The 27718-nt window shown below is 38.2% G+C and overlaps 4 protein-coding genes across 24 annotated transcripts in view; 3 read left to right on the forward strand and 1 right to left on the reverse strand.

The window, feature by feature from the left end:
* The window catches only part of LOC108050738 (heterogeneous nuclear ribonucleoprotein L-like), a 104542-nt gene extending 91301 nt beyond the window's left edge, over window positions 1-13241 (reverse strand). For 7 of the 21 annotated variants that reach the window (XM_044462071.1, XM_044462069.1, XM_017132565.2 and 4 more), the window contains exons 1-2: window positions 12712-13043; window positions 10089-10670 (exon numbers count right to left, since the gene is read on the reverse strand). In XM_044462071.1, the coding sequence (XP_044318006.1) occupies window positions 10089-10232 (144 nt within the window). In that variant the 5' untranslated portion in view covers window positions 10233-10670; window positions 12712-13043. The other 14 variants (XM_044462060.1, XM_044462061.1, XM_017132547.2 and 11 more) reach the window with 9 other exon arrangements.
* A 6149-nt stretch (window positions 13242-19390) lies between these two features.
* LOC108050781 lies at window positions 19391-19646 on the forward strand. Its single transcript, XM_017132640.1, is given in 4 exon segments — window positions 19391-19416; window positions 19418-19514; window positions 19516-19554; window positions 19557-19646. Coding segments are annotated over 4 exon segments (252 nt in total).
* Window positions 19647-21090: 1444 nt separating this feature from the next.
* Window positions 21091-22285, forward strand: LOC108050770. Its single transcript, XM_017132630.1, has 2 exons — window positions 21091-21303; window positions 22111-22285. The coding sequence occupies exons 1-2, from the start codon at window positions 21091-21093 to the stop codon at window positions 22177-22179; spliced, it is 282 nt and encodes a 93-aa protein (XP_016988119.1). The 3' UTR covers window positions 22180-22285.
* A 126-nt stretch (window positions 22286-22411) lies between these two features.
* LOC108050763 lies at window positions 22412-22986 on the forward strand. The gene is made up of 2 exons (XM_017132601.1): window positions 22412-22494; window positions 22555-22986. Exon 2 carries the CDS (start codon window positions 22587-22589, stop codon window positions 22758-22760), a length of 174 nt encoding a protein of 57 aa, XP_016988090.1. The 5' UTR covers window positions 22412-22494; window positions 22555-22586; the 3' UTR covers window positions 22761-22986.
* Window positions 22987-27718: the final 4732 nt, after the last annotated feature.

A 27718-nucleotide genomic window follows, 5' to 3' on the forward strand; every position in this document is an offset into this window, starting at 1 on the left:
AAGTGCATAAATATTCTTTCCCCCTAGCAGCAAATTGTCAGCTTGTTATTGTTATCGTTGTGGTAAAATATTAAACACGATAATTTGTTGACATTGGCGTTTTCGTGTTTATGCTTTTGAATGCTATTTATTTCAGCTTAGTCGTTATCATTATTTATTCGCCACTGAGGATTGATTATAATCAATAAGTTTCAATTAAATTTACGTTTATTTTGTGCTTTTTTTTGCGAAATAAGACCGCAAAGAATTATTTACAAAGCAAATTGATGAAATATATGGTTGGGGAATTCAGCTATAATTGCTTAATTACATTAACCATGAGTAAGGTGGAGACTGCAATATAATCAACTCAATTAAATGCACTGCATTTCCTTGAATTTAATTGCAAATATATAAATGTTCTGATAGAACGCTTTAGGATGTTTTCTGATTGACTTTAATATGTATCTAAATGGTTGTTTTTCTTTTTTAATCTGTATCTGTTGTCGATGCACACTCTCGGCCCAAAAACTTCATTTCCTGCCCAATTGCAGTTGAAATTTCAGCTGTTTGGGCTGCAATCATTAGCGTTTCTCTCTCTTCTTTCCACCTCGTATTGTATCCATCGGATACAATTGACTAACAACTAACGGCGGCAGCAAAGCGAGCATTAAAAGACTGAAAAACAAAACCCAACCCAAAAAGTGAACCAAGTAAAAAAAAGGAAAGAGACAGAGGGCCAGAGAGCAGGCCACACGTCACTTGACGTTCAAGTTCAATAACCTGGCCAACACACAGTTATGCCCACTCACACAACGACAATTACCAAATAATGTGGCACATGCACATGAAGCAAAACGCCGGCAACAACAAGAAAAGCAGTAGCATAGCAGCGCACAAAAAGTGAAATAAAAACTGAAACTGAGCAAAGAAATACCAAAAAATACAAGGGAAAAAAAATAAAATTGAAACAAAATATGCGTTGGGGCTTGCTTACATAACAGCAAATAATGTTTAAGCAGCGGTAAAGTAAAGCAAACCAAACCGAAAAGCGAGAAACCGGGAAGAAGTAAGCACAAATAATGACAAACAATAACAAAAAGCGATTTAAAAAAAAGAGCAATACGAATTACTTTCAAAAAGGGGCAAAGCCAAAGCCCCAAAAAAATAAAAAACAAAACCCAAAAGTGTACTTCGATTGAGGCAAGCGCGCAGATACAGATACAGCTGGTCCGCCTGCACATACAGATACAGATACGAATCCAGCTTCTCTTCTGGCTGCTGCCTCTGTTGTTGTTATTATTTTCTTTCCTTCACTTTTTGTTATACTTTTTGTTTGCATTTAAAAGTTGTGAAATGTTTGGGTGTAAATGGATTTCGTAGTGAGTGTAGGGCCTCAAAATGAAAGGGAACCGGCGGCGGGCGGGTTAAATAGATGCTAAACACCAGCAAATGGCTTAATAACAATCTGTATGACGTGCACATATTTGAATCAATTAGCCAGGTCGTTAAATGCAAGCCAAGTGCAAAGAGTATTCGCCAGTTTCGCAAGTGGATCATGTGCATGAAAAACGCACTAAACGAATTGAGACAGACATATGCACAGAGAATTAATTTCCCCGACTTTGGCATTTTATATGACAAATGGCGGACATGTGATTTAAGAAATAATTCTAAAATTACAATTATTAATGGTTAAATTATTTTTCGTCTTATGATTGCCTTTATTCTGTTCGCAATATCAGTCCGAGATCGAGCTTGAAAATACTTCTAGATTTAGTCTCCCTCTAACATTATTTTTATCTGCCTACATACCCGAGCGAACGAAGCTTTTGTTTGTTATAGTATCACATATCTGTATAAAAACTCAAATTATTTAACTCTCTTGAGCTGGAAAATTGTAAAATTTGTGAACAAGTTTTCAAGGATTTGGAGAGTACATAAAAAGTTAAGATGAAAATATGCAACTGATGTTACTGGTTTTTCCTGAAAGTGAGTTTCTTTGAGTAAAACTTTTGCAGCTTCAACCTTGCCAGTGTACGGTCATAAAACAATTGTCCAAAACACATCGTTCGGAAGTTTTACTTGGACTGCAGCTGGCTGAAATTTCATTAGTCAGCGGTTAGAGTTAAAAACAAACTCCCGAAAACTCCAGAATATCAGGAAGCGGCAAAAGTAATAATTAAAATTTCAGCAGCAAATCAAATTGCCAAGCACACACATTCGCATTCCGCATGGCTAACGGTTCTTGGTTACTCGTAAGATACTTTAACGCAGCTCAGCAACCAAAAGCTCATAATGCGCCCAGGGGAAAAGTTTTGCTCGTTGATTATGGCGCCTTTTGTTTACTTGCATCACGGTATTTCACTCACGAATTTCATTTCGACATAGGCGAACAAAAAAAAAAAGAAGAAAAAACAGAAAAAATTACGGCCAAAAGATATTAGAATTCTTCTGGAAAATAAAACAAAACAAGAAGGGAGCAGAGAACGTGGCACGCAATAATCATAATGGCAATAATACAGCAGAAAGAACATGGCAAAATGTTGTAATGACTCAAAGTGAAAATAAACTGGCCCAAAGATGGCAAAAGCGAAAGAACACAGACGCCGGCGGGTGGGAGGCTGGAACGGGGGCGAGGGGCAAGGGGCGTGGCACGCAGTGCGATGAGCAAAGGCGGCACGGGCAAATGAAAACTAATTGTAGCGTAGCGAATTAGGCAAGACCCAAAGTTGGGAAAAAGGAATTCGGAGAACTACAGCGGCGACGAAAGCGACAAAAAAAGGAAAAAGTACATTTCTATGCAAGTCACGGCGTTACCTTCTCATCCCCACCAAACCTTCAACACCCCAACCCCCTCACAAACGCCCACATTGGTACACAGCAAGAAAAAACATAGCTTTTAACCAATAATTTTGATACTAAGTTCATTTACAATTTGACCAAAATCATAATTGAAGTACCATATATATAAATCCGTCTAGATCAGTACCAGTGCTATCAAAAATTGGTATATAAACGTGAAAAAACAGCTTTAAAACATTTTAAATGATTTTTAAATTTGAATTCTTGGGTATGGTTACATGATTTCAAATATTGGATTTTATAAAAAAGTATGGCTTGACTTTCACCATATAGCCGGTATAATTCCCAACATGTTATAGCCGCGCAAACAAGACACGGAACATTGATTTTTAGGTGGCACTGATCGCGTCTGTACATCTTTTAGAATTATTGTTAACTGAAAATTAATAAACTTATCCTTAACCAATATCAAAATTGGTTTCTGTGTACCTGACGCAAGTTTCCAAAGTGCTGCATTACACGGGTCTTTGTTTGGGTTCAGATAGATAGTGACAGCGTGTGCGTGGCATATTGAAAAAGCAGCACCGACGAATAAAAAAAACAATACGTATTGTCGTTGTCGCCACTGAAGGTAATAGCTAAAGAAGAGGAGCACCGGATTCTAGAACCGTTAGCAGTCGCTCGTAATTGGCATTTAAAAGTATGTCGCATGTCAGCTACAAAATCAACTACAAGCCGATTATCCATTGATTATTCGGTTGATGGAAAGTGTAAAGGGTCGCAAAATAAAATTAAATTGAAAAGTTTCTTAACTAGATACGAAAGTGCGACTATGAATAAATAAATGTTTGTGCATGCAGCTGACAAAAGTCTCAAGAATGGTGGTTGGTTGTTAACGGGGTTGTTGTGCAATTTAAATATTAACGAAAGCATTAGAACAAAATTGGAATTTGGAATATATGTAGATTTAAAAGATTATCGGGATTTTCACAGCATCATGTTATTACTTTATGTGAAGAATTTCAAAATGTTTCCTAAACAAAACATAGATTATGCTGGCAGCTTAACAGTTGATTATATTTAATGGAGCAAAGGCTAAGACGATCGAAGTATTACGAAATGTTATTTTTAACGCCTAAATAAAAATTGATCATAAGTACTAATTATAGCTTTCTAAAATAGTTTTCAATATAAAAATTATCACCTTTTTAGCACATGATTATCAATATACTCAGATACCTTAATAGTTTATTTTATCCTAAAGCTCTTATTGTCTTAAATTTTTTCCTTTAAATCATTGACTCATGGAGGAACCAAAACATTGTCAGATGACCTCGTTCAACTGAGTTCCATTTTCCAGAAAAAATAAGAACTGAAATCCCCTCTGCTGCATCTACTACTTCTGCCCAATATCGTATCTTTTAGATACAGTTGCAGAATCCGATTCCCCCAAAGACAATGTGTATATACATATATTTGTCCACATAAGATGGAAAATGACAATGCGCCATATATCAAATTATATATAAACGTGTACTTAAAAAACTACACTTCCGACCTTCGAGAGACCCAGCATGACATCCGGCAAATACACGACTGCCCCTTTGCAATCCCCTCTGCTCGTACATCTGCCAGGCAATGTAAGTAAATGACAAAAAGAGAAGAGAACGAAACATAAAGAAAGCAGCGGTAATAGCAGCAGGGGAACCAAATGTATCTTGGCCAGGGGGCGAAAAAGGCGGAGAAACATAACAGCGCGTCGAAATTGAACTTTTTTCACGAACTTGTCGCAAGAAATACTTGCTTCACTGTTTCTTTCTACACGATTCATAATTTGTTGTAATTGGAGTTTAAGTCGACAACCTCACCCACCCAAAGAAAAAAAAGAAATAACAAAACACAAACTTGACAATTTATTTTTAGAAACACTTTTGTGCTGTCTTAGATTATGTATTTTTAATGCCATGAAATCGCCTTATTACGCTCGAAAGGAAATCCAAATAAAATATAATGACAAGGTGTTAATTTGAAATGCTACTAACAGGCCATCATCCCCATCACCCGCATCATCGTCATGTCATCGAGGTTGATGTCTTGTTTTAGGAGCGATTGTTGATTGCTCAATTCATTAAATGGAAGTCAAAATGTTTGGCAGAGAATTAAGCTTATAAATGCAAACTGTATGGCAATTAATATTCATGGGAAATGTGTTTTCTATGAATATTGAAAGAAGTTAACAATAAGAACAGAAGCTATCTGTATTCATAGTTGTTATATTTTATTCATTTTGGATGATAAATTGTAACTTATTTCTGACCAAAAACCACAAAGATAACAACGGTGATTTGATATTGGATCATGCCTAATTGTTTGACTATCGTGTGGAAACAACAGAAAAAAAGTATAATAAAAGTAAACAACATTGTTTATCACAATTTAAAAATGTGTTTTTATCTGTGACCTTTCTGCAAATATTTACAGAAGGAACATTTTTAGACCGCAACAACTGATTGAATTATTTAAGGTTTTGTCTGAAAGATTATCTAAACTTTTCAGCTTAAGGAATTTAAAGATATTTTGATCTCTTCAAGAATTATTGAGTGGATTTCGAGTGCTGGACAAGACTTTCTTTTTGGATTTGAATTTTTGATGGCTTTGACCGAAATATGAACATCGAAAATTATTATTCACTATGCACACAGCTGTGTGCTTCTAATTTAGTATTCGAATCAGGCAAGGAATTTCCCTATGACCGAAAATTGGATAAAAGAAAGAAACTCAATCGACAATCGATGCGCAAGAACCCACAATTGAAGTCGTTGCAACAATCGGACATTTCTAATACAAGCTTCCAGTTTTGGCCACGCTGCACAATCATAGTGATGAAGGTCTGTGGACTTTAGAAGTCTTTTGCACTGGCTTTACGTCCATCAAAGATAAATTGCTTGTATTTAGAGGCTTTCAATGCTCGGCTCTTGGAATCGTCTTTGTCTTTCACCAAAAACAAGAGAGCTTAGTTAGGCATCCCTCTTCTGTCAGTGAGCCAATTAGTTGAACAGATTGCTGTGCATTTTTCGTCTAAAAGGTTAAAGAGAGGATGCACGGGCCAAGGACACTTTTCACTACACCTTAAAGTCCCTGGCAAACAGCAATTTCAATTAGTTCAATTACACAACTGCAACAGGAGAACAAGCCGAGGGTGTAACACACCCCAGTCAACTGGAGCAAACAACCCTTTCCTTTGAGGCCATCCCTGGTACATCGATGGCAACTTTTCGCAATTAAAACTTGAAACGTGAAAGACAATAAAAATCAATTATCTTTAATAAAGGGCCAGCGACCCAACTGGCCAGCAAAAGGTAATATATTTTGGTTTTCGAAAAAAAAAGGATCACCGAAAAAACCAAAACCAAAATTTAACATGACCAACAACCCCGAATTGCCATTGCATTTAATTAAGAACTGGATTCGGGGAGAAGGTGTATGGAAATGCACTTTGACCGTTGCATCCTTTCCATTAGACTTGCCCCTTTTCACAGGTTAAAAATCTAGTCTAGGTTTCATTTTTGGGGTTGCACGCGGGATTCTGGCCTCGAGACACGCACCACCAAAAATGGTTTCTGATTTTTTGAATACATCATTGGCAACTGGAGTGGCATGGAGTGAATATGAGTGGAGTGGCTGCCAAGGATGCATCGTCCGCTGGTCAGACTGCAGTCTGCCGACTGCCTGCTCTATTTATAACTGTCTGGATGGATAGATGGATGGTTGGAGTTTGAATGTGGATGGGGATGGGGATGCCGGTCTGGCTGGGCGTGGTCTGGATGCAGAATTTATTTGCCATGACCATGCTGTGGCGTGTGGATGAGGATTTTCGTTGCTGCAGCATGCGTCACGCTGCCAGACGCATCGGCGGCTGTGAAAGTCGCGTTTTTGGTGACGATGTCGCAGACAAACGCATTGCCCGTTGACCCTTTGAAAAAGGAAAACGTGCGTCTGGCTGAAAAGTACAAATAACAGACATGCATGCTGATGCTGATGATTTTATCAGATGCCAGTCGAAGTTTGCTGGCTTGCATATTGGATTTTCAGACATGAGATACCGGTATCAAAAGCTCATCCCATCAGAAAATTTCATTTTCCAGACTAGGCAAATTTGATGAATTTTAATTTAAATTCAATTACATTTTCATGCATATTTAATGTTCATACTTAAACTTATCACAAAAAAAAACTAAAACTGTCTATCAATGTCCTTAAAATGCTATTTTTATTTTCAAACTTACTTAAAAATAAATTTAGTATAACAATTTTGAGCAAACCTCCCAAAACAGTTTAACGTCTAAAATCTACCACTCAGTAAAGTAAATATGAATTCAATCATTTTATTCAGGCATTGTTTAAGTCTCTCATATATTGAAATATCAATTTTCCCAAAATATAAACGAAGATTCAAATTTGGAATGGTAAATACAGGAAATCATTTGCATTTATGTCAAAATAAATAGTGTCCACAATTGCCAATGTATACAAAGCCGTGCAAAACACAAATTGAATTTTTTCAAGTTTCTTTATAACAAACATCAGAACATAACATGATTAAAGTTGTATGCCCTTTCAGGTTTTTTATTTTAATGAGAACTTGCAACCCAGGAAGGGATTGGAGATGGAGAGGAAGGCATGGAAGATACTTGTTAACATTCTATTGGATTCCCTTTCGCTGCTTAGGGGCTTACCTCGTCATTAGTGGGTCAGAGCACCAAGAGCCCACCCCGGCCAAGCCATCCCCTTCAGGTCTGACACATTGCCTGATCTTCCACTTGCCGTTCACCCCACATTGCCGAAAGGGCAAGAAATAAATCGTTTAACCTGCCACACGACGAGCGGGCCAAAGTTCTTTGGCTTTGCTTCGTTCATGGGATTTAGCGCATCCGCCTACGAGTGCACTTAATCACATGGAAGAGCAACCAACTGGCGGCCGGCTGCTCCTCCGCCTTTTGGGCACGTACGAAGTACGACAAGTTCCAGAGGATGGGAACGGGCCCACAGCGCACAGGTCTGCCAGGACACTCACGGCGAAAGCGTAAACGATGCCAAGTGGCAAGCGGCTAACGGCTCCAGTCCGGCGGATTTTACGGAAAAGGACAGGCGATGAACGCAACTCTTCAAATGACGAGAAGATGCTGCTTCATGTGCTAATTGCGCTGTCAAGTCAAGTGTGTGCGACGCGTAGCAGCAACATCAGGACCAGCAGCAACATCAACAGACCAGCAGACGGAAGCAACAGCTCAAGGGCCGTCTACAGACAGATATATAAATATATATATTTTTATATATATAGATTTATAATACATATATAGCCCGATGAGCACCCCATTAGGCGGTGTTTGAGCGCAGGCTGAGAGAAAACTTGTTGCATACTTTGCGCGGCCGCAAACAGAGCATGCAGCTTGGTTTTGCGCTCTTCACACTCTCCGGCATTTTCTCATTATCCGCCGGCAACACAACAAGAATTTTCCACCAGCAAACGCCCGCCGAAATTAAGTAATATCCCTGCTAAGAATGCCACCCAGCTCCAAATCAATAAACCATCAAAACCCAGCCTGTTTATCATGCTCTCTGGCCTTTATTGACTGCTGCCTTCGCATGAAATCAACATTTTTATCGAAACCAGCTCAGATAAGCGACGGCAAATCGCAAGCAGACAAACGAGAATTTCCCAGCCAGCCAGCAACTGCCACTGGGCGATATCGATTTTTCCAGCCCTCGCCAAAAACACAACAAGAGTAGCAACATTTGCTGTTGCCAATGTGGCTGCGGGCATTGCAGTTGCTGCTGCTTCTGATGTTGCTGCTGCTGCAAGCGGCGTGGGTGAGAACACAAGTTTCGAGCAATGCGAAATTACAATGGTTGCCGGCGGCAAGAGAAAGCTTGGAGCTAATTGCAAAGCAAACTTCAACGCGGCGGAAAACTCATATTTACTCTCCAATATTGCAGTAATCGTATTGGTAGAATGCCTTAATAATACATTTGAGAGAACCAGTAAAATATAACTCTTTTAAAGTTCCTGGTTTTTAAACACAGGAATTAATTAAAAAATAACTTTTTCCGTCAAGATAACAAGATAATATTTGAATCAAACTAATTAAAACAAAGTTTATAAATTTTCAAATTGGTTTTTAAGAAGTGAAAAACTTCAAATGTTGTTTTAGATTGGAAATAAAACCTAAATAAGCCACAATTTTAACGTCTCGGTTGAAATTTTAATGGTATTTTTGAGAAAATACATTAAATTTTTAAAAGTTTGAAAAGAAAATTGACTTAGGCAGTCGACGTAAGTCCCCAATATCAGGCATTAATGGAATCGTAAAGAAAACTTTTACAGAAAACGTGAGCAGAATATAAATATTTTATTTTCCCCCTTTGTGTTGGTTTTTTTTTATATGATACACCCGTAAGACCTTTTGTAATGAATCAAATTCGGGCTCCTAATATAAAATTTATCTGTATCCATGCTTTGATTTTCGGTTCGATTTCCAGCAATATTGAAGAGTAAAAAACTAAATATACTGTGCTCTATTCCCGATAAAACTGTACGATATAGTGGACAGCATTGCAATCGCGACTCCCCAATAAGCTCCATGCAATTCGAGCAGTTCAACCCCCGATTCGGAAAACTTTATCAGAGTTAACGCAGCAACTGCCACCACTCCCCAAACTTATCAGCAAGGCCAGCAGCTCCAAAATTCCCCGGCCACCCATCGAAAAAATACACACAAGGGATCAGGAGGCGGGAAAAGGAGGTGGGGGTTGATTGAAGGGTATGATGTGTGCTGGACGAGTGCCCGAAAGCACCCATTAATACAGGAATCGCATCTGATAAGGGTGGCCAGCGTGGAGCTCTGGGAGCCGACGGAAAGGTTGGATCTACAGTGAATAAATTCGTAAAGGAACTTCAAGTCTACTTTTTAAAACAGTAAGCGGTCCTTCAACAAAAAATTTGAACTTCTAAATTGAAATCAATTCCATTATGATAAAGGTATGTTCTCTTCAAAATTATATTTTTAAGGGTGCAACTTCTTAACTTGATTTTTTGGCAATCTAATCGAAGTCTTAATAATATTTATAACTTTAAATTCACAAATGTATACTTGGCTTATCACTTATATTTCTGTTTTACAAATACCATTTAAAAGTTACGACCCCCAAATGCTTTGTTTTCGGCTTGGTATTGGAATTTTTTCTCGATTTTGGTATTGAAATAACTTTTTTATGCGATTTGGAATATTTTTTATGGTACTCACCCTAGCATGCATGTGCACATCGTTTTCACAGGGCTGCTGGACGGTGCGAATCTTTTTGTTCTGCGGCCCCTCGGTGACGACTATGGTGGCCCCTCCTCCGGCGCCACTTGCGCCACTGCCATTACTAGCGCCGTTGTAGGGCATTGCGGTAGGCGTTGCAAATTGGAGCGAAATCTCGGGGCTGATTAAAGTTTGTGGGTGTAGAATTTTGGCGGATTTGAGGCCTGGGCCCAGTGGTTGCACGGAAGATATTTTCAAGTTACGTGCGACGAAGACGCGCTAACTTTGAGATCTTGGCTTAAAAGGCTTTTAAAATGGGGACGCGGTTTTTTTGTGTTGGCTTACACTCGAATCTCTTCAGCGAGAAATGAGTTGTAAATGTTTACTTTGTAATTGTTGTTGATGTAGGATGTTTGGGTTATGACGGTGTAGCTGTCTGTTCTTCTTATTTATTTACTATTCGCCTCGCTTCAACTTCCTTCTGGGCGTGTTTTACACACTTTCAATTTTTTATTGCACTTTTGATTTGCGTGATAAATTTTCCGGTTTCCTCTGGCTGTTCTTTTAAGTTGGATTTACCAGCTGCAAGACGAATAAAAGAGAGAGAACAACCGGTGAGGTCTTTATTATTGAAAAAAGAAATGGGGGAAAATAATTTCGTTGCTCATTAAAACCGCAGTAGAAACTTGGGCATTAAATTGCATTTCCAATTTGCTGCAACTCCCAGGATACCACTTAAGCACGATTCGCAGCTTGAATGTGTCATAAAAATAATTTAAATGTTTTGGGCAATCGAGGGGAATTTTATATATAATTTAAAGTTCAGCATCACATGCGAATTCTAAAGCCCAAATTTAATTTACAGAGTTTTATTGCCGTATTATTGTATCAAAAGGTTTAATGCATTGAATGCAGTTATTTAAATAAATATTTAAATGAAAGGAAAATTAAACACACTTATTGGCCTGACCATTATTTATAGAACTAGACTACGAACTAATTCGTATCGGAATCTAATTGGATTAATTATACGGCGAATAGAATAGAAAGACAATATAGATCAATTATATTTTTTTATAGAAAATCCAAGCAACTCAGGTGGAAATTTATAACAGGAAATCTAGCTGAATGACAATTATAATGTGTTCCAATTGGAAACGGGAAACGAAGGCATTAATCAAAGGACAAAACAAAGGAAAATGCTGGAACAACCCTCGGAAAGTTGTCAAAAACAGATGGAAAAGCCACGAAAAGCGCGGGCAAAGCTAGATAGGAATACGGAGAAAGCAGAAAGCATAAAGCAGTGGGAATATGGCCGAAATGTCAGGATGAAGAATGGGAAGATGCAGGAAAGAGCACCCAAAGGTAGACGAACTAGGGGTGCAAAAAGGACTGCTGGAGAACTGTCAGATAATCGAAGAAGAAAGAGAAGTGCTGTGAAAATCGCGTAAAAGTAAACTTGAAAAACTTTTTCGGCCTGTTTGGAGTACAACCCTTACGGAAAACGGAAAATGGAAAATGCCGCACACACACTAGGAGCGAAAGGAAAAGAGCGTCACACGGACAGACTGCAGACATTGTTTTGTTTGTGGGGGTGGATTTTTCTTTAATGGATGCGGCGAACAACGGCAAAACTGAACGCTGAACTTTGTGACGTGCGCTTTTCTATTTTCTTTTTGTATGCGGCGGCAAATGTTATTGCACCATTCGTTTTGATTTTCAATGCCCATTTTCGCTTACAAAATGGTGGCGCGCGGCAGCAACAACAATGCAAAATAATATTTAATTTAGAATGCACACACATAAAACTGGCCGAATTTCAAATTTGGAAATTTGTTTTTTTTTTTAATCTTTAACTTTTTTTTTTAATTTTTATTGTCCGAATTTTACAATCACATCGATAATTAATAGAACGTGCTTCGAAAAAATTGCTAAGAATCAAAACTGCACTCTGAGAGTCAAAATTTTGCGACTGTGAACCTGTCAAAGGAAAAAGTGACTGGCTGACATTTCTTTTTCAGCGGTGTTGTCGCCTACTTACTCAAAAAAAACTCCGCAAAATGTGGCAACACACAAGCGCACGCACTGGAGAGTCACGAGATGATGGGGACAAAGTGAAAGTGAATTTCTACCGTTTGCAAGGAGCTTTTCCGACTCGGATTTTCTGAGTTTTTCCACTTCGACGCCGAGTTGGCGAATGTTAGTCAAATGCAAGAAGTAGAAACCTGTGAGCAAAGAGAGCGGTCGGTTAGAGCGGGATGGGGCGAAAAGAGAGCAGTCAGGTAACGGTCGGCGCAGAGAGAGAGATAATTTATCTAAGGGTTGCAAGGTGTCCAAAAAAAGAGAACGGAGAGGGGCAAAAATGCAACTGCAACACTTTTTTAACACTGCCACTTTTTAACTCACTCTCTCTCTTGCTCTCTCCCTGAGAGAGCGAAAACTACCTTTTTGTCTGGCCCTTTTTGTGCTGAATTTTCGTGGGTGGCAAAGGAAAAATCTTCCGGTTGTTCTTATTCAACAAATGTGGTTGCTGCTTTTGCACACTGTTTTTCCACACAAACACCCGCACAAACACAATGGCTATGTCTCACTTTCACCGTTAGCGCCAGCTTTTCTTTTTTACCTGGCCTTTCCGCTGCGCTTTTTGCACTTGTCTCGTTGTTTATTATTTATGCTTTTTCGCAGTCTTTTAGCTTTTATTTTGTTGCTGCCTCTTTTCAGTACACAAACAAAACGCAAACGCGACGGCGGCGAGAGAGAGACAGGGAGAGAGAGTGAGCGACAGACACAAACAACAAACAAACAACAACTCGCTGCGTGCGGGGGAGCGAGACGACGAGAATCGATAACCGTAGACAAGCGCGTGAAGAAGAGGAAAAATAACAACAACGACAACGACGCCGCGGAAGTATTTAATTAAGCCAAAGTATTTAATTTAAGCGTATGTGTACGCAGAATGCACGGCACCCACACGAACACACGTATTCATCAGCTCTTTGTTGTTGTCGCTTTTCTTTCAACTACTTCTGCTGCTTCTTCTTGCTCTGTTTGTCTGTTATTTTATTTGTCGCTACTTGGCTAGCAATTTCCAACCGTGCACAAAGTTTTAGCCTCGAAGCTCGAAGATTGTTTGAGGTTGGCAATCCACCGAACGCCAAGCAAAACCAAAACCTCTGATACGTTTTTCTCTCTTCCACAGCAGCGACTGCGACGTCGGCAGAGGCAGTGAATTTTCAGCCGTCTCACTCTCTTACCCGCTGTTAACCGCTTTTCTCAGTCCACGCACACTGTTAGCTCCATACAAATCGGCATGTTAGGCGCTTTTCTCATTCCACGCACGCTGTAGTCGAGCTGTTAAACGTTGCAGTACGCTGAGAAAATGAGAGCAGCGTTCGCCAATTGCTATGCGTCGACGTCGGCGTAGCAGCCACTGCACAGTGACCCACTTTAACCAAAAGTCTTATTATGAAAATAAAAAATTACACGCTAATTCACTACCTTTTGCTCAACACCTGTTAGATAAACTGAAGGATAGTGAAAAGAGGCCCAAGAAAGATCTTATTTAATTTACATGAAAACGATCCGAAAAATGTAGTCGTTTTAAATCGGACACTTTAAAACACCACCGGCTTACTGAAATCATATTTGACTTAAGGAAATTTTGGCCAGAACGACATTTTTTAAGTAAAGACCCTTTTACTTAAATAATTAAGGTCTTAATTTGCTAAGACATTTAAGAAATGAAATTGTTTCGTTCCAGATTAATAATTTTGGTCACTGTGCGCTGTTCACGTCGTAATGAGAAAATGAGAGCGTTATATTTTTCACTTTATTTCAGTGCGAGGGAGATAGCCGCACATGCCACACATTGTGAACGAGCAGTGCGGCAATAGAAAATGCGCATGTAATGCGTCTCTCTTTACAGCTGCGCGCATCTCACAAATATACTTTCGGTGAAAGAGTTACAAGCGAAGGTTTCTCTTGCGCTCTCCCAACAGCTGCGCGCACCCCACACAGATACAGCACTGCACGCGCACGCCAGTGCTGTTAACTGAGAGAGAAATCTCCAACTCCCCTCTCTCTGCGGACGATGTAATGGCAGCGCACGGTGGGTGTCATAGTCGAATATTTTTGCAATCCTAATTTACTTTGGGCCGAAGTCACGGCTGTCAGTTAAGATCACCGGTAATTAGATATTTTTCAAAAAACGTAATCAACCAAGAGAAACAATACAAAAAATTATGTAAGACGTCGCGAAAACTCGAATCTCTTCAGCAAGAAATGAGTTGTAAATGTTTACCTTGTAATTGTTGTTGATGTAGGATGTTTACTTTACTTTAGAATTTACTTGAACTAATCGATAACTTTTTCGGATAGCTGGGTATTACTATCTAACATTACTATCTAAAGTTAGCCTAAGCCTAAACATTTCCTCAGTATCGCTAAAATCGGGGTTTTAAAGGCTAGCCGCAGAAACCACTTCAGTGATAATTAATCACACACAAAATTAAATTCCTTTTTATTTTACTCTTCACGAAATGCTCACCAATAAATTCCTGACATTTCTAATTTGTATTTTAACGTTTAGATTTTTTATACTAAATAAAACGTGAAATAAAAACAATTTTTTATATTTAATATACTTTTCGTTTTGAGCATTATTCAAGCTATTTATATATAATATCCAAGTATGTATCTTTAAGATAACAAGTATTTTATAATTAACATATACGAGATCGATCCAATATCCAATTATGTATCTTCAAGATATCTTTTAATATTCTGAATTACCGGCTTCCTTGCACTGTTATTTAAGAGAGTTTCAACGAAGAGAGCTGGTGATTTACTCTTACAGTACTTATCATCAAACATATGCAGCCAACGAAATTGTCTTAATCGTTCTCTAAGTCTTCCTAGAAGATATCATTAATAGAAAAAAAGGAATTCTTTTATATATTCCTAATGCCTTTGGAAAATCTAAAATATTTTTAATCTTCTTTACATGTTTTATAAAATAAAAAACAACGGTAAAGTCGAGTGCCAATCAGATACCCGTTACTCTGTTCAACAAATTAAAAATAATAGTTATTTTTTATCAAATTCCATTGGCGCAGCAAATAATAAAGGCAAGGTTTATTTATCTGCTGATGGCTACGTCATTGACAATGTTACACCTTTAGAATTTTATTTTTTAAGAACTTGTCAAGAAACTGTTTGACTAGAAATAGCTGCGGATATTGAACAAAAAAGTATTCGTTTAATCGGACCAGATATCCTACTTTAAGGTTATTATAGGTAGGCCCCAATGCGAAAAGAAAAGAAAATTCTCTATATGTCCTTTAGCATCCTATTTCGAAAGGCCACCCACTTTTCCAAAAGCCCTCTTATGACTTTGACCATCGAGGACGTGGACCATGTTCGCTTAATGCCAAAGTGCAGCACCAAAAGCAGCAAAAACAGTCATCTGAATGGTAAACAACATAAACTATTTAGTCTATGTGTGGGTGGGTGGGTACTACGTGTGTGTTTAGGGTCTTTGGAGTGGGGTGCGGTGGTTGTGCATAATGGGTACCCACCGTAGTCGATGCTCTTGGGACCGTAACCACACTGCTCAGTAATGTTTGCGTCATAAACTGTGGATTAAACCGTATATTGGTATGCATTCCGCTGTGTGCCTCAACTTATCGAAGAACACCTTGTATGCCGCACTTGTTGCAGTTTTTCAGTGATTTCGTGATAATCTCCATATGGTGACCTTACCACCATCTGGAGAAATTGGAGCTAATGTGGGTCTTTGGTTAAGAGGCTTAATAATATTAAAATCAAACAAAAATTGCTCCCGATTTAAAATTATTTGTTTGTATAACATTTATGAGATTTTTATTTTAGTTTTGCATTTAACAGACTCTGTTAAAAACATCGCGCCAGCGATCAAGAAACCACTGCATACTTTTACGCACTGCTTGAAATGTTATTTGTGTTTTATCGCAAAACTATGCAATGATTTCTTTTACTGTCTTTTATTAATAGGAACAGTTTATTTAATAAATTATAAATGTCATCTGTATCGCTATTATTTGGTGTTAATTCACCTGAAATTCCAACGAGCTGATAGCAAAAAAAATTTTAATTTAAAAATTTTATTTTATTTTTAAAACCCAATTTTGTATAACCAAATATGGGTATGCTCCTCTTTAAGATCCCGTCGCTTAAAATATACTATAAATAAATTTGGATCTCAAATGAAAATCCTAGCTTAAGACGAATTGTTTAAATTATAAAAGTAAATCCATATCGTTACGTGTAAGCTGTGACAAATCTACAGTCACATATATGCAGCACACAAAAATAATTAATATTCAGTTTCAGATTGGAAGCCAAATGAAGTGGACTAAGCTTTTAGAACTCGTTGGAGCTACTCTTACTTTAACATTAATAAAAGGATCCTCCGTGAAGTGTCCAATGGGCTACCAACAGATCTTAGATGAATGTGTGATGTTGAAAAACCGGATCGAGGTTAATGGACAAAAATTCGTATAGCCTGAATAAAATAGATTTTTTCAATTAAAGGCTTTTCGCGGATTTAATGCTTCCAATACACTTTGTGCACTTTTGAACGCAGAAGTGAGGTAAATCTGCTTAAGAGGGCGCTAAGTAAGTGGCCTGTTCTGGCTGCCAACTTTCACCCGACTTCTGGGTTGCAGCAGGTGGTGGCACCCCCACTTAAGGGCTCCTTTAATGCCCACGCACGCAATGTGTCCCCCAGCAGGATGCATCCTGGGAGTACCAGCTCCCGGTTCTCGGGAAGCCGATAAGCCGACGCTATCAACGCCTTACATCCGCGCGTGTCTTGGCGATGGGTTTCCCTTCTCCCCTTCTCCCTTTCCCCCAACCACCCACTGCCACTTCGCGCTTCTCCCGGAACCTGCATCCGCTTCCGCTGCATCTGCCGGAGCTTGCTATCCTGTTTTAGCCAGATTTACAACCAGCAAACTCCTTGAGTTCCGTTGCTGCACAGAGAAAAAAATAAATCTTATTAAACTTTAGTTTCTAAAGAAATATGAAGAATATGTGTTCGACCATGTTAATAGATTAAAATCCAGCCATTTTCCGTAGGTAAATGTCCTTTTCTAAGCGGTCTGAAAGTATGCTGTACTTTTGTAAACTTATGGATTTTGTTGGGTGGATTGGTGTTCTAATTAAATTCTGAATAAGAATATTTCAAAATCAATATAATCATTCATTGTAGGACTTTATTTATTATTATATTTCCAATACTTAAGATTCTGTTTTGAGGAATGATGCTATTTAAAGAATCTACGAGCGATACGAAATGGATATCAATCCCATAGTAGCGATTGATAATTTAAATTGAATTGCCTAAAATAGTTATATCACATAATATCACATTACTAACTATTGGTAACTATTGGTTTTAATAGGTATTGTAACGTTTAAGTCTACAGTATTTCTTCAACTAGAAAATTCAACCCAAATAAGATAAATAACGACCCCAGGCGTTATGTACGTAGTGCAAAAAGCCCGATATCGTTTTGGATTTCGATCAAATAATCCCGAATAATAACCGAATCCCGTCCTTCCTTTTTTCTCTGTGTAAATGAGCGAGTGTGTTTATCTGCGGCCCCGCCGGAAAGTGAAATGCTTATGAAAGTTCCGACTGCCCCAGCCGCCCTCCTGTTTGACCTTCTTCGGTGGATTTGCCATGCAAAATTAAATATATAGCCTTAAGCCCGGCTCCCTGCTAATTTGCCGGCTGAAGAATGCTACAGACCATCTAATGGAAGCCCCAGATACGGGCTCGAGTATGTGTGGGAATCCTTTTTTTCCGGCTCTTAGGCCACCCAGAAATGCACTACAGTGCTTCCAAAAAGATAAACAATGAAGTCTTGACCCAGTTCAGAGTTGCCTTTTGCGCTGCCCTTTGTCATCATCATCAGCGCGGATGGGTGGTGCCAAATCCACCAACTTTACATACAAAAACGGACGCTTACCGAAATTGAGACAGCACCCGGGTTTACGTGGTGGGGCCAAGCCAAACCGATACATTCTCCTCACATTTTTTGCTTAGTTCTTTTTTTTTGCCCCGGTTGATATGGGGCAAAGTGCAGTCAGACAGTCATTGGATCATTTGTCTTGGCATTGTTGCTTTTTCCTATAGATTTCTTTTTCGGTCTTCTTTTCTATCAAGGGTTGAACGACAATGCGGGCATTTCTTCAGGCATTTCAGTTCAAAGGGTCACAAACAGGAAGGATGTAATATTGAAGGTACTACGTAATACTTACATATTGAAAACTTCTTTCGGAATTACAAATTTTGATTGATTAAAAGTCAAAGTTTAAAGCAAAAGTAGTAAATTAAATATAAATTGAAAGAATTTAGAAAACGGCTAAACTCAAAATGGAAGAAAAACGTGACTCTTAAGACTGATCTAAACATGTATAATAACATTTAGTATAATTAACAAAAAGTGTAGTTCTAAAAGTACACACCCATTATATTTTAAACTATCCAGGAATTTGGGCTTAGATTGAAAAGTCTTAATTTTAATAGTTTCCTATAGTTTTACAATGCTGTTGCCCACACAACCTGTTTGTAAATTAAGAAATTTATTGCGGTGGCTTACAGATTCCTATTTTTGGTTGCGATTTCTTAGAGTAAATGAGTCATGTGTCTCTAATATTAAACTTTTCAAAACAAAGTATCTAGTTAATTGTCATTTAAAAATTGTGAAGGAATATATAGTAGGAAATAGCCAATGTTTCAAAATAAACAAACATAAGAATATATTTCGTAAAAATTCATTATTTACTTTGTCACTTAAGTACTGTTGTAATCTATTAATCTCCATTATATGTGCATTTAAATAACTTTTAAGCTTTTGATTATCTTTTTTGAATGTCAATTAGGAGACAATGTATTCATTTACTCCTCTACAATCTTGCTGTAGGGTGTTGCAGCCCGCCTCGGACCCCCCATTTTAAAGGATTTTCACCCAAAATGATGCTCTCGAACGGCCCACACAGATACACCACCACTACACACACATTTAGCTGGCAGGGGGCAAAAAAAAAGTTACGAAAGCAAACAGAATCACTGCCCCCTGACTGGAGCTGAATGTTCAGAGCAAATGAAGGTGTCAAAATGACAAGCAGAGACAGCTAAAAAAAAAAAGGGAAACGAAGGATGCACACACACACAAGACATACACACATACAACACACACACAGAGACACACTTGTGCACACACAGATACAAGTGGAATGGGTTGGACGTGCGATGGATGGATGGCCGCCTTCCTGGCCGCCCCTTTGGGCCCCGCCCCCCGGCCTGTTAGCCCGGCTAACTGTGTAAATGGCAAAGCGACAGCAGCATTTGCTAACTTTGCTGCTGCAGCAACAATGGCGACAACAACAACAGCAACGGATACTACATAAATGTATCTATAGCTCTATATCTATCTAAGCGATGGCCGTGCATTGTATTGCAGTTACGTGCTCGATGGTCCAGCAAAATGGCGAAGCGAAAAAAATCTCTGAAACAAAATCAACAAAGAAGCACTAAGAACAGCAGGGGTCTTTTCGTTTTGCAAAATCTTGAATACACTTCTCATATAAACATGGCTAAATCTTCGATGCAGCCCGGTCTAAAAATACGCAGCAAGGAATAAATTTAGAGATGTACAGATGGCCTTGTTGAAAAGAGACTTTGATGAGATAAACAAGAAACCGATTAATTTTGTAAATTTATATTTCTTTTTAAACTAAGTTAAACTTTATTTAACTATCAAAAACTTAAAAAATGCTGATTTTGTTTGTGATTAAGCTCTTTTTTTAACAACAACAAAACAAACCAATACAATATTTATAAAATTATATTGTAATGTTAAGTCATTTAAACAAAGTGTATTTTACAAAAACTATACACAGAAAATGAAAGCCTAACAATTTTGCCACTCATAAGCATTTTTATATATTCAAGTCATTTGACAATAATAATTTAATGTATTTTTCACAAAATTATTGAGAGGTACGAGAAGCAGAACATTCGTAAACTTTTTTAAAATTTTAGAAATAAACTCGCAATTTATAATAAATCTAAGCAACCAAATACCTCATTTTATTTATGTAAATTTTACTTACATGTGTACATTATGAGCCATTTGAAATTAACTAAGTGTATTTTACAGAAAACTATTAAATGAAAATAAATTAAAATATTAATAGAAAATATTAATAGAAAGATGATCTTAAAGTATAAATTATTTTATATTCTTATAGTTTATTTCCTAATGACAATGCCAAAAAGCCACATGTTAGGGCATCGTGGCCAAAATGAAGCCAACAAAACAGCTTAAAGACTTTGGCAATGCCAACTGCTTACTCACTTGCCAAAATCGCAAAGCGGATTTAAGTTGTAGCCAAACTTTAAATGAGTTCAAGTGGATTTTGGGCGCACATCGAACTCCGCCGCCCCCTTTTCCAGTTACGCCCCCTCGCCCACTACACTTCTGGCGCTGATGAAGCATAATGATGATGGCTTCGCCTGGCTGATTGATTGATTGATTGATAGCTAAAGGATCGGTCGGGGAGCTCCCTCGATTTGCACTTGAAACTTAGGCACGGTCGCCCGCAAATGAAATTCTAACAAGAAGAAATTCAGATTGCTCATACGCCACGTCAGTCGTCGTGCGGTGGATAATTTTAGACCAACGATGCACATTGCACCCCCATCATCTGCCCCATACCTCCGCACTGCACGACCAATTAATTTCGTTCAAATAATTATGAATGTTTGAATATTTTTTGTTTTTAAATATTTTCTATATATCAGAGCGGCAACGAGCGTTTTTTATGGCGGCCGTGAGCCGGAAGTGCCAGCGAAAAGTGTCGCACCAGCAAACTGGCAGCGGACGGCGAACAGCGGACTGTGGACTGTGGACACACACATGCCGTTCTCCCGGCGGCGCCAGTTGCATTCGGAATGGATCAGTGGACGGGTGTGCACCGGGCGTTCGTCATTCGCTCCTACTACAAGAGCAACGACTCCATCAGCACCGCCCAGCGGCTTTTCAAGAAGCAGTTCAGCATTTACCAAACGCCGCCCACGAATGTGATCAAGTCCTGGCTGAGGCACTTCGAGAGCACGGGATCCTCGCAAGGAGGCTGCGGTGGCTATGCCCGATCCTCGCTTCCAGTAAGTGGAATTTAATGGTTGACATATAATGTGATATTGCTTAGATATCACACAAGTTATCCCAAGTCTCAGCCTATTTTTCCGAAAACCTCTTAAGCCTCTGGAACATACTTTGATCGATTTCAAGCAATCCAGTATAGAAATTTTAAAAGTGCGAAATAAAAATAATTGTATGAATTATATGTAAGACAAGTCATATAAATTCCACCATTCCGTGATACAACTGCTAGACACTGCTCCCAGAAATTTTAAGAATTTTCAGCATGAAAAATGGGTCAGTTAAATTTTATGGGTTTTTTGAGTGATTTGCAATTTACACTACACCAATGTAAGGTTTCTTATAATTGTCGGTCATTTTATACGGAGGTTTTATTTGTAAGCTTAAATTTTCTCTATGGCTTAAAATGTTTTAATTAAATCTATGGGATAAAAGTGAAATGAATTTGTATGTAAAGTTTTCTTCTTCTAATTTTGAAATTAACTTTTAAAGCTTCCCAAATTTAACACTGTTTTTTAAATGCCTCAATTGAATTTGGAGAAAAACAGTGTATTTAAAATGAATAAATATAAAAATCTAAGAAACGTTAAAAATTTTTTTATAATAGTTTTTCCATACTTTTTGAACACAATATTTTAAAGTATTTTCCATCTTTATTGAATTAAAAGAGATGATAGCAAGCCCAAAATATAATGCTTTTTAATATAGTGAATCAATATGGAAAAATATAATGGTCCTAATTTATTGCCCGCAACTGTTTATAAAAACCAATACCATTACCAATTGAAAAACGCATTCTATTTTTCCAGCAAATCTTCTGCACCATTTGCAATCAATGCCTGAGTAATGAAAAAAACTTTAGCAGCTCCGTGAAGTGAAGTGGATATGCACATGGCGCATAAGTTAATCTGTTTATCGTATATAAGTTAGTGTGTATGATTCGCAAATAAATTTCTTGGCTAATTAACAAGCTTGCCAAATCAACACATCTGCCCGCTGGCTGGCTGGCTGTCTTGACCCACTTGCTTGTTTGCATTTCTGAAATATGTATACGCAAAACCAAAATCAGAAATTCTTTTGAGCAAGTGTGTCATGAAATTGCCATTCGTTTCTGCTCTATATACCTGGGCAGATAAAAACACATTTTCCAAATATATCTACCGACGTGAGTGTACATATACAAACACAAATTGGTAAGTAATCCAGCAAGATTAAATCGTAATTCATTGGTCCCACACCTCTGGCTCCATTAGGTTTGTTCTCCTGCAAATTTTTCAAGCTCAATATGTCACTGTGGTCGCAGCTGAAGCTGGTGGAGTGGTGTAAGGAAGTCTACAGGGACTATCACTCCTGGTCATTCGTCAAGTGTTCCCTGGCCTTTTGCGCCGGAGTGCTCCTGGTCCGAGGCCTCGACGGCAAATTGCCGGACAGCAGCCTGGTTCCCAATATTATGGCCTAGAACTCGTTGGAAATTGGACCACAATGCTGGTCATCCCACCAAATTGACTCCGTAAAGGAAAAAAGGTTGGCTGAAAAGGAAGTCTAAGTAATTCGGACACCATTAAACGTTTTTTGTTGAATTAAAATCGATTTAAAAATATAGTTTACAAATTTAAAAAATTTTCTGTAAACTATTTCAATTTAAATTTTTAAGTAAATGGTTTGGCAAACATTTGAAAGCTAAAGTACCGAGTGATTGTTTACTTACCAAAATATAACCTGACATTTTTGGACCAATATTATAATATTATGATAATAATCAGAAGAAATAACATTTTTGGACTTCCCTTTAAATAACTTACTTATTATTAAACACAAGTTTCGATTGGTATGCCGCAATCTGTGTTCAAGTGTCCAAAGCTTCTACATCTTCTACATCTTCAGTTGCTTTTGACTTTCATTTAGTTTATAACATCACTCCTTGCGGACCAATCAAAACTTCAGTTGTCAGCTTTTGGCAAAAAGTAAATCTCATATTAACCATTTTCCGGATGCCGTATTTACTCTGACGCCTTGCTGAAAATGTCCACTTTACGGGGATGTCATTGGCTTGTCATGTTGCCTTGAGTAAAAAACCATGTGTGAGGCCTGCTGACAGGCATCCTGACGCAAGATGATTCCCCAAATGATACAGCCCCTCATCCTGCTTAGAGATTACAATCGGAAAATGCGCATAAGGTTTTACATTCCGCCCGTCGTTGGCATTAGTTTGAGATATGTGCCGGCAACGCCTCCTGCCCTGCGGCAAAGAAAATAAAATTAGGAGCCGCTTTTTGCCATAAACATAAAAATTGTTCCTGCATTTTCCCGGAAAGCATCCACCAAGAAGGCGGTCCGTCCTTGGCCCGCAGCGATTCCTTGGCATCATAATTTCGAAATGACAGGTAATTTGGAAGCAGCAACAGGAACGGGAAGTGGAAGTGGAAGTGGCAGTGAATGGTGGCACCTCGATGACTGAGGCACGGGGGGATGTGTATGAAGTGCGAGTACCAAATGGGAAAATGATGCGGGTTTATTAAGTATCGTTACTCAAGAGGAAAACCTGCCCAGATACCCAGATACCCCGAACCAAATCCCACGCAACAAATTTATGATGCGCCGTTTCCAAAAGATGCAGAAAAATTTATATTGTAAATGTACTCGAGATGTAATAGTAGGGGGGCAACTCTACCTTTCAGAGCTTGCAACCACCCAGTGATTTAAGCTTGTGAAAAAAAACGCTGCCGCACATGAACATGCAACTAATGAGCTGAGTTATTTCCAGAGGGGGTGGTGGTGGGGCAGCAGTTACCTGGTTACCTGGTTCCCGGAACACGCCACAGGGAGCTCAGCTCGTCCTGTCCGGGTGGTTTAAGCCCTAATTGAAATTTAGATAGCTGCTACGTGCGCCAGTTGGAAAATCATCACCAGGTGTCAAGGCAGGTGATGAGTTAAACAGCCGGAATGGCGGAATGCGTGGGGCAATTGCCCTCGGAATGCCAAAGGATCTAATTCCAGCACCAGGACTGGAAGCTAGGACACACAGGAATGCAATTTAGATAAAGGTTTGCAATTTATAAGAGTACACTCTTTGGAATATAAGGATGACAACGAGATAAATGATAAAAATAAATTAAACACCATAAAAATATTTTATTAGATTAAAGCTAATATAAGTAAAATATAACAATTGCAACATATGATTACATGCAAAGGCATTCTTTATATTTCTTTTCGATTGGTTTATTTAAGAATTAGTTAAAGTATACTCATAGCAAAATAACCCCTAAATTTAAGAAATTCGCAATAATACTTTTTTTTTTAAATCTAAGAAAAGATTTTTATTTCTATTTTCAAGAAAAACAGCGCGTAGTTTAAAATTTAAAATAAAGTTATCTCAGCATGTTCACCTTAATAACTTTTAACTTAATCATTTGATTGCCAATAGAAAATGACCAGATAATTATTATTTAGTTATTAGGCCACAGCAAGATTGGTAAAGACGTTGGATTATATCAGTGGATTTAAGTGTATGTAGGACGTATCTGTCATCACAGCAGCCATATTTCATTATAGAGAGCCTTGCAGCTCGTTTAACATTTGGCTATTAAAAATGGCGCCATTGATGCGAATATTTATTGTAGCCAGGCTTTTTCATAATGTTGGATTATCTAGGCACATGTCTTGCCAGGATTTATGTGCCAGGAATCGCACACAAGAGAGGAGCAGGGGGCGAAGGCGAAGGCGCAGGCGAATACCAAGAGTCAGCTTTAAGCCGTAAGGAAATTGAAATCTTAAGCTTTATTGTTTCACTGGCCGGCCCCTCTTTTTCCATCTGTGGGGCTTTGCCCGCGCGACGCATGCAAAGTGAAGCAGGAAAGTGAATAAAACTGCAGCAAAAGCAATTTTCATAAATATTTAATGGATAATGGCGAAAATAAGCGCAAGGAGCACGGCACAGCGGCATGATGAGAGGGCAGGGAAATGGCCAGCCGTACATGTGTCTGCCCTTCCCCCCACCAATTTTCCGGCCAATCTCCATCCATTGTCGATGTATTGTTATGTTTGTGTAGATATATGTGCGGCTCTCCAACAGGCACTCCACTCCTCCATATTGATATGTCAGCATAACATATGTGGGTATGCGAATCTCAGCTTTTAGTTTCGACCCAAGCCCAGTGATTCTCATTAAAATAACAGAAAAACGGATAAAACGAAGTGGTATGTTTGTCTCGACTTTTGCTTTTCCTTTAATTTAAACAAATGAAAATAAAAAAGATATTTTAAATGATTTTAATGTCCACAAAAGTAGGCAATGAAAAATAAACAGTTTTTACTGCTTAAGCCTTTTAAGATTTTAATGAAACTTCTGCATAATAAGATTAATCGGTAAATATATGTATTGTCTTTATAAAAATTGGATGCCATTTTTTGTGTGAAGAAAAAGGTGTAAGTATATTAGCAACCAAGACAAATGCATTCCCTGATGGATAATATCTTAGAAATAACGGATAACATTTTAGATGTTAAGAGCACAGAATAAGAAATGCAATTAGTATATTTTAATATATTTATTTCTATAAAAAGAAAACGTTGTTTTCTACCTATAAAAAATTAGTTTTTTTATATACACAAATGTAAAATTTTACAAAGTTTTCAGATCTGGTACTTGTCTTTTTGTCATAATGAAGTGGATTAATTAAAATAGTATGCGGTAATTATTGTGTTAAATCATTTAGATTTTATATTTCGATTAGAAACTAGATGTTTTCTTTTTTTTTTTGTTTTCTTTTTTTTTTGTACTTTTTTTAATTGAAATTGTAGTTCCGAAAATCCGAAATGCAAACCGCTCGATACCCGTTACAGCCTGCCAATTACAGCGCATGAAAAGCCTGGAAAATGAGGGTAAAATTCACGCGAAATGGAACAGCCAGCGAGCGGCGTGTCCGTCCTTTGTCTTTATGTTGCTGCTGCTTTCTGGTGCTCCTCGTCCTGCAGTCCTGGAGTCCCGTTGTCCTGGGGTCCTTCAAGTGTGCCCATTACAGACGGCAGAAATCATAACAATAAAAGTGTGACAGGGCGGAAGGGCAGAGGCGGATGGCTGTTTTGGGGGCAAAAGCTCCCCTTACTTAATCGATGATGATGAATAATTGATTCGCTGCGATGCGCCCAAGCATGGAAATGAAAATGTCGGTGCAATGCGGGGAGCGGCTTTCTGTTTCTGCTTCTGTTTCTGTTTAAGTTTCGGTTTCAGTCCTTCCCATTTTCCACGTGTGTGTGTCGACTATGCGCGTTGTGTTCTTCTGTGTGTAACGAATGGCAAATTTCAGGAAGCGGAAATGGCAATTGCAAGCGATGGGAAAAGGCAGCAGAAAGACAACGGCTGAGGCAAATGTGAAGTTGTGCGCTAAATGAAATGCCAACACAGCAACACGGCCGTGCAAAGCGGAAATAGCAAATGCGAATGACGCTGGATTGTTGGACGCTTGGCTGGGCCAAAGAGGGGCGGGGCTCTCTTTTTTTTTGTTGAAGGAGGTGGGAGGGAGGGGGGGTCACGGTTGTGCCGGGCAGATGGGCAGACAGGTGCCAAGGTAGACAATTTGCCGGTATTTAAATTTCATTTTCTGTCCTGTTTAAACGCGTCAGGAAGCAAATATAAAGAAAGGAATGGCGGTCAGCGATAAACAGATTCTCTTAAAAAATATAGATAAGTTTTAATACATCCATCAAAAGGACACAATCGGTGGTATTATGAGCAACATGAATTTGGAAATTGAACGTAAAGTAGCTAGCTATATAAGAAAGACTATAATAAAAAATATGGGTACGAAACTTAGAATATTTTTAAAGTTTTTAATAAAATGTTTATGTTTAGTCACATTTATTTAGCCTTTAAATATGAAATAAAGAATGGAAAAGCCACGATATATATATTATATTATCCATTACTACTTTCAGTAATTAATTATCAAAACGTATGGTTTATAAATATCGATTTATCTAGCATTTCATTTAAGATAAATTTAAATACAAATCGTAAATCATACTGAGCAGTCAAAAACTTTTTCGGTGTAGAACAATTTCATATTTTTGTCTCAAAGAATTTTAAGCTCATGGATTTCAATTTCGCAATGCAGCTTAAAGTGCAATTTTAAATTAAAATAAACATATTCTCAGTGAAAAACGACGACAAAGGTGGGAATCCAATTTAATCATGGTTTTTTATTTTCCCTGGCTTTCTGAATTAAGTTTCATTTTCTAGCAAGCCTTTATCATTTGACACGCCACGGTGTCCGTAATTTTGAAGGATTTATTCTTTCCTTCCAGGCTATTTACAAATATAATCGAATTGAATATTTAAATGTTTGGCAGGACGAGAGTCGCCAAATTTCGCTGGCAAAACTGGACGAATCAAAACCAAATGCAGTGCCTGCGGCT

This window comes from Drosophila rhopaloa, unplaced genomic scaffold, assembly GCF_018152115.1.
Source record: "Drosophila rhopaloa isolate 14029-0021.01 unplaced genomic scaffold, ASM1815211v1 contig_115, whole genome shotgun sequence".
NCBI lineage: Eukaryota > Metazoa > Arthropoda > Insecta > Diptera > Drosophilidae > Drosophila > Drosophila rhopaloa.

Bases quoted from the DNA above. Each gene is read 5' to 3' on its own strand.
- LOC108050770 (XM_017132630.1), top strand. From the start codon at position 21,091: ATGGATCAGTGGACGGGTGTGCACCGGGCGTTCGTCATTCGCTCCTAC. The intron at 21,304-22,110 runs GTAAGTGGAATT...CTATTTTTCCAG, and splicing joins ATGCCCGATCCTCGCTTCCA to CAAATCTTCTGCACCATTTG.
- LOC108050763 (XM_017132601.1), top strand. From the start codon at position 22,587: ATGTCACTGTGGTCGCAGCTGAAGCTGGTGGAGTGGTGTAAGGAAGTC.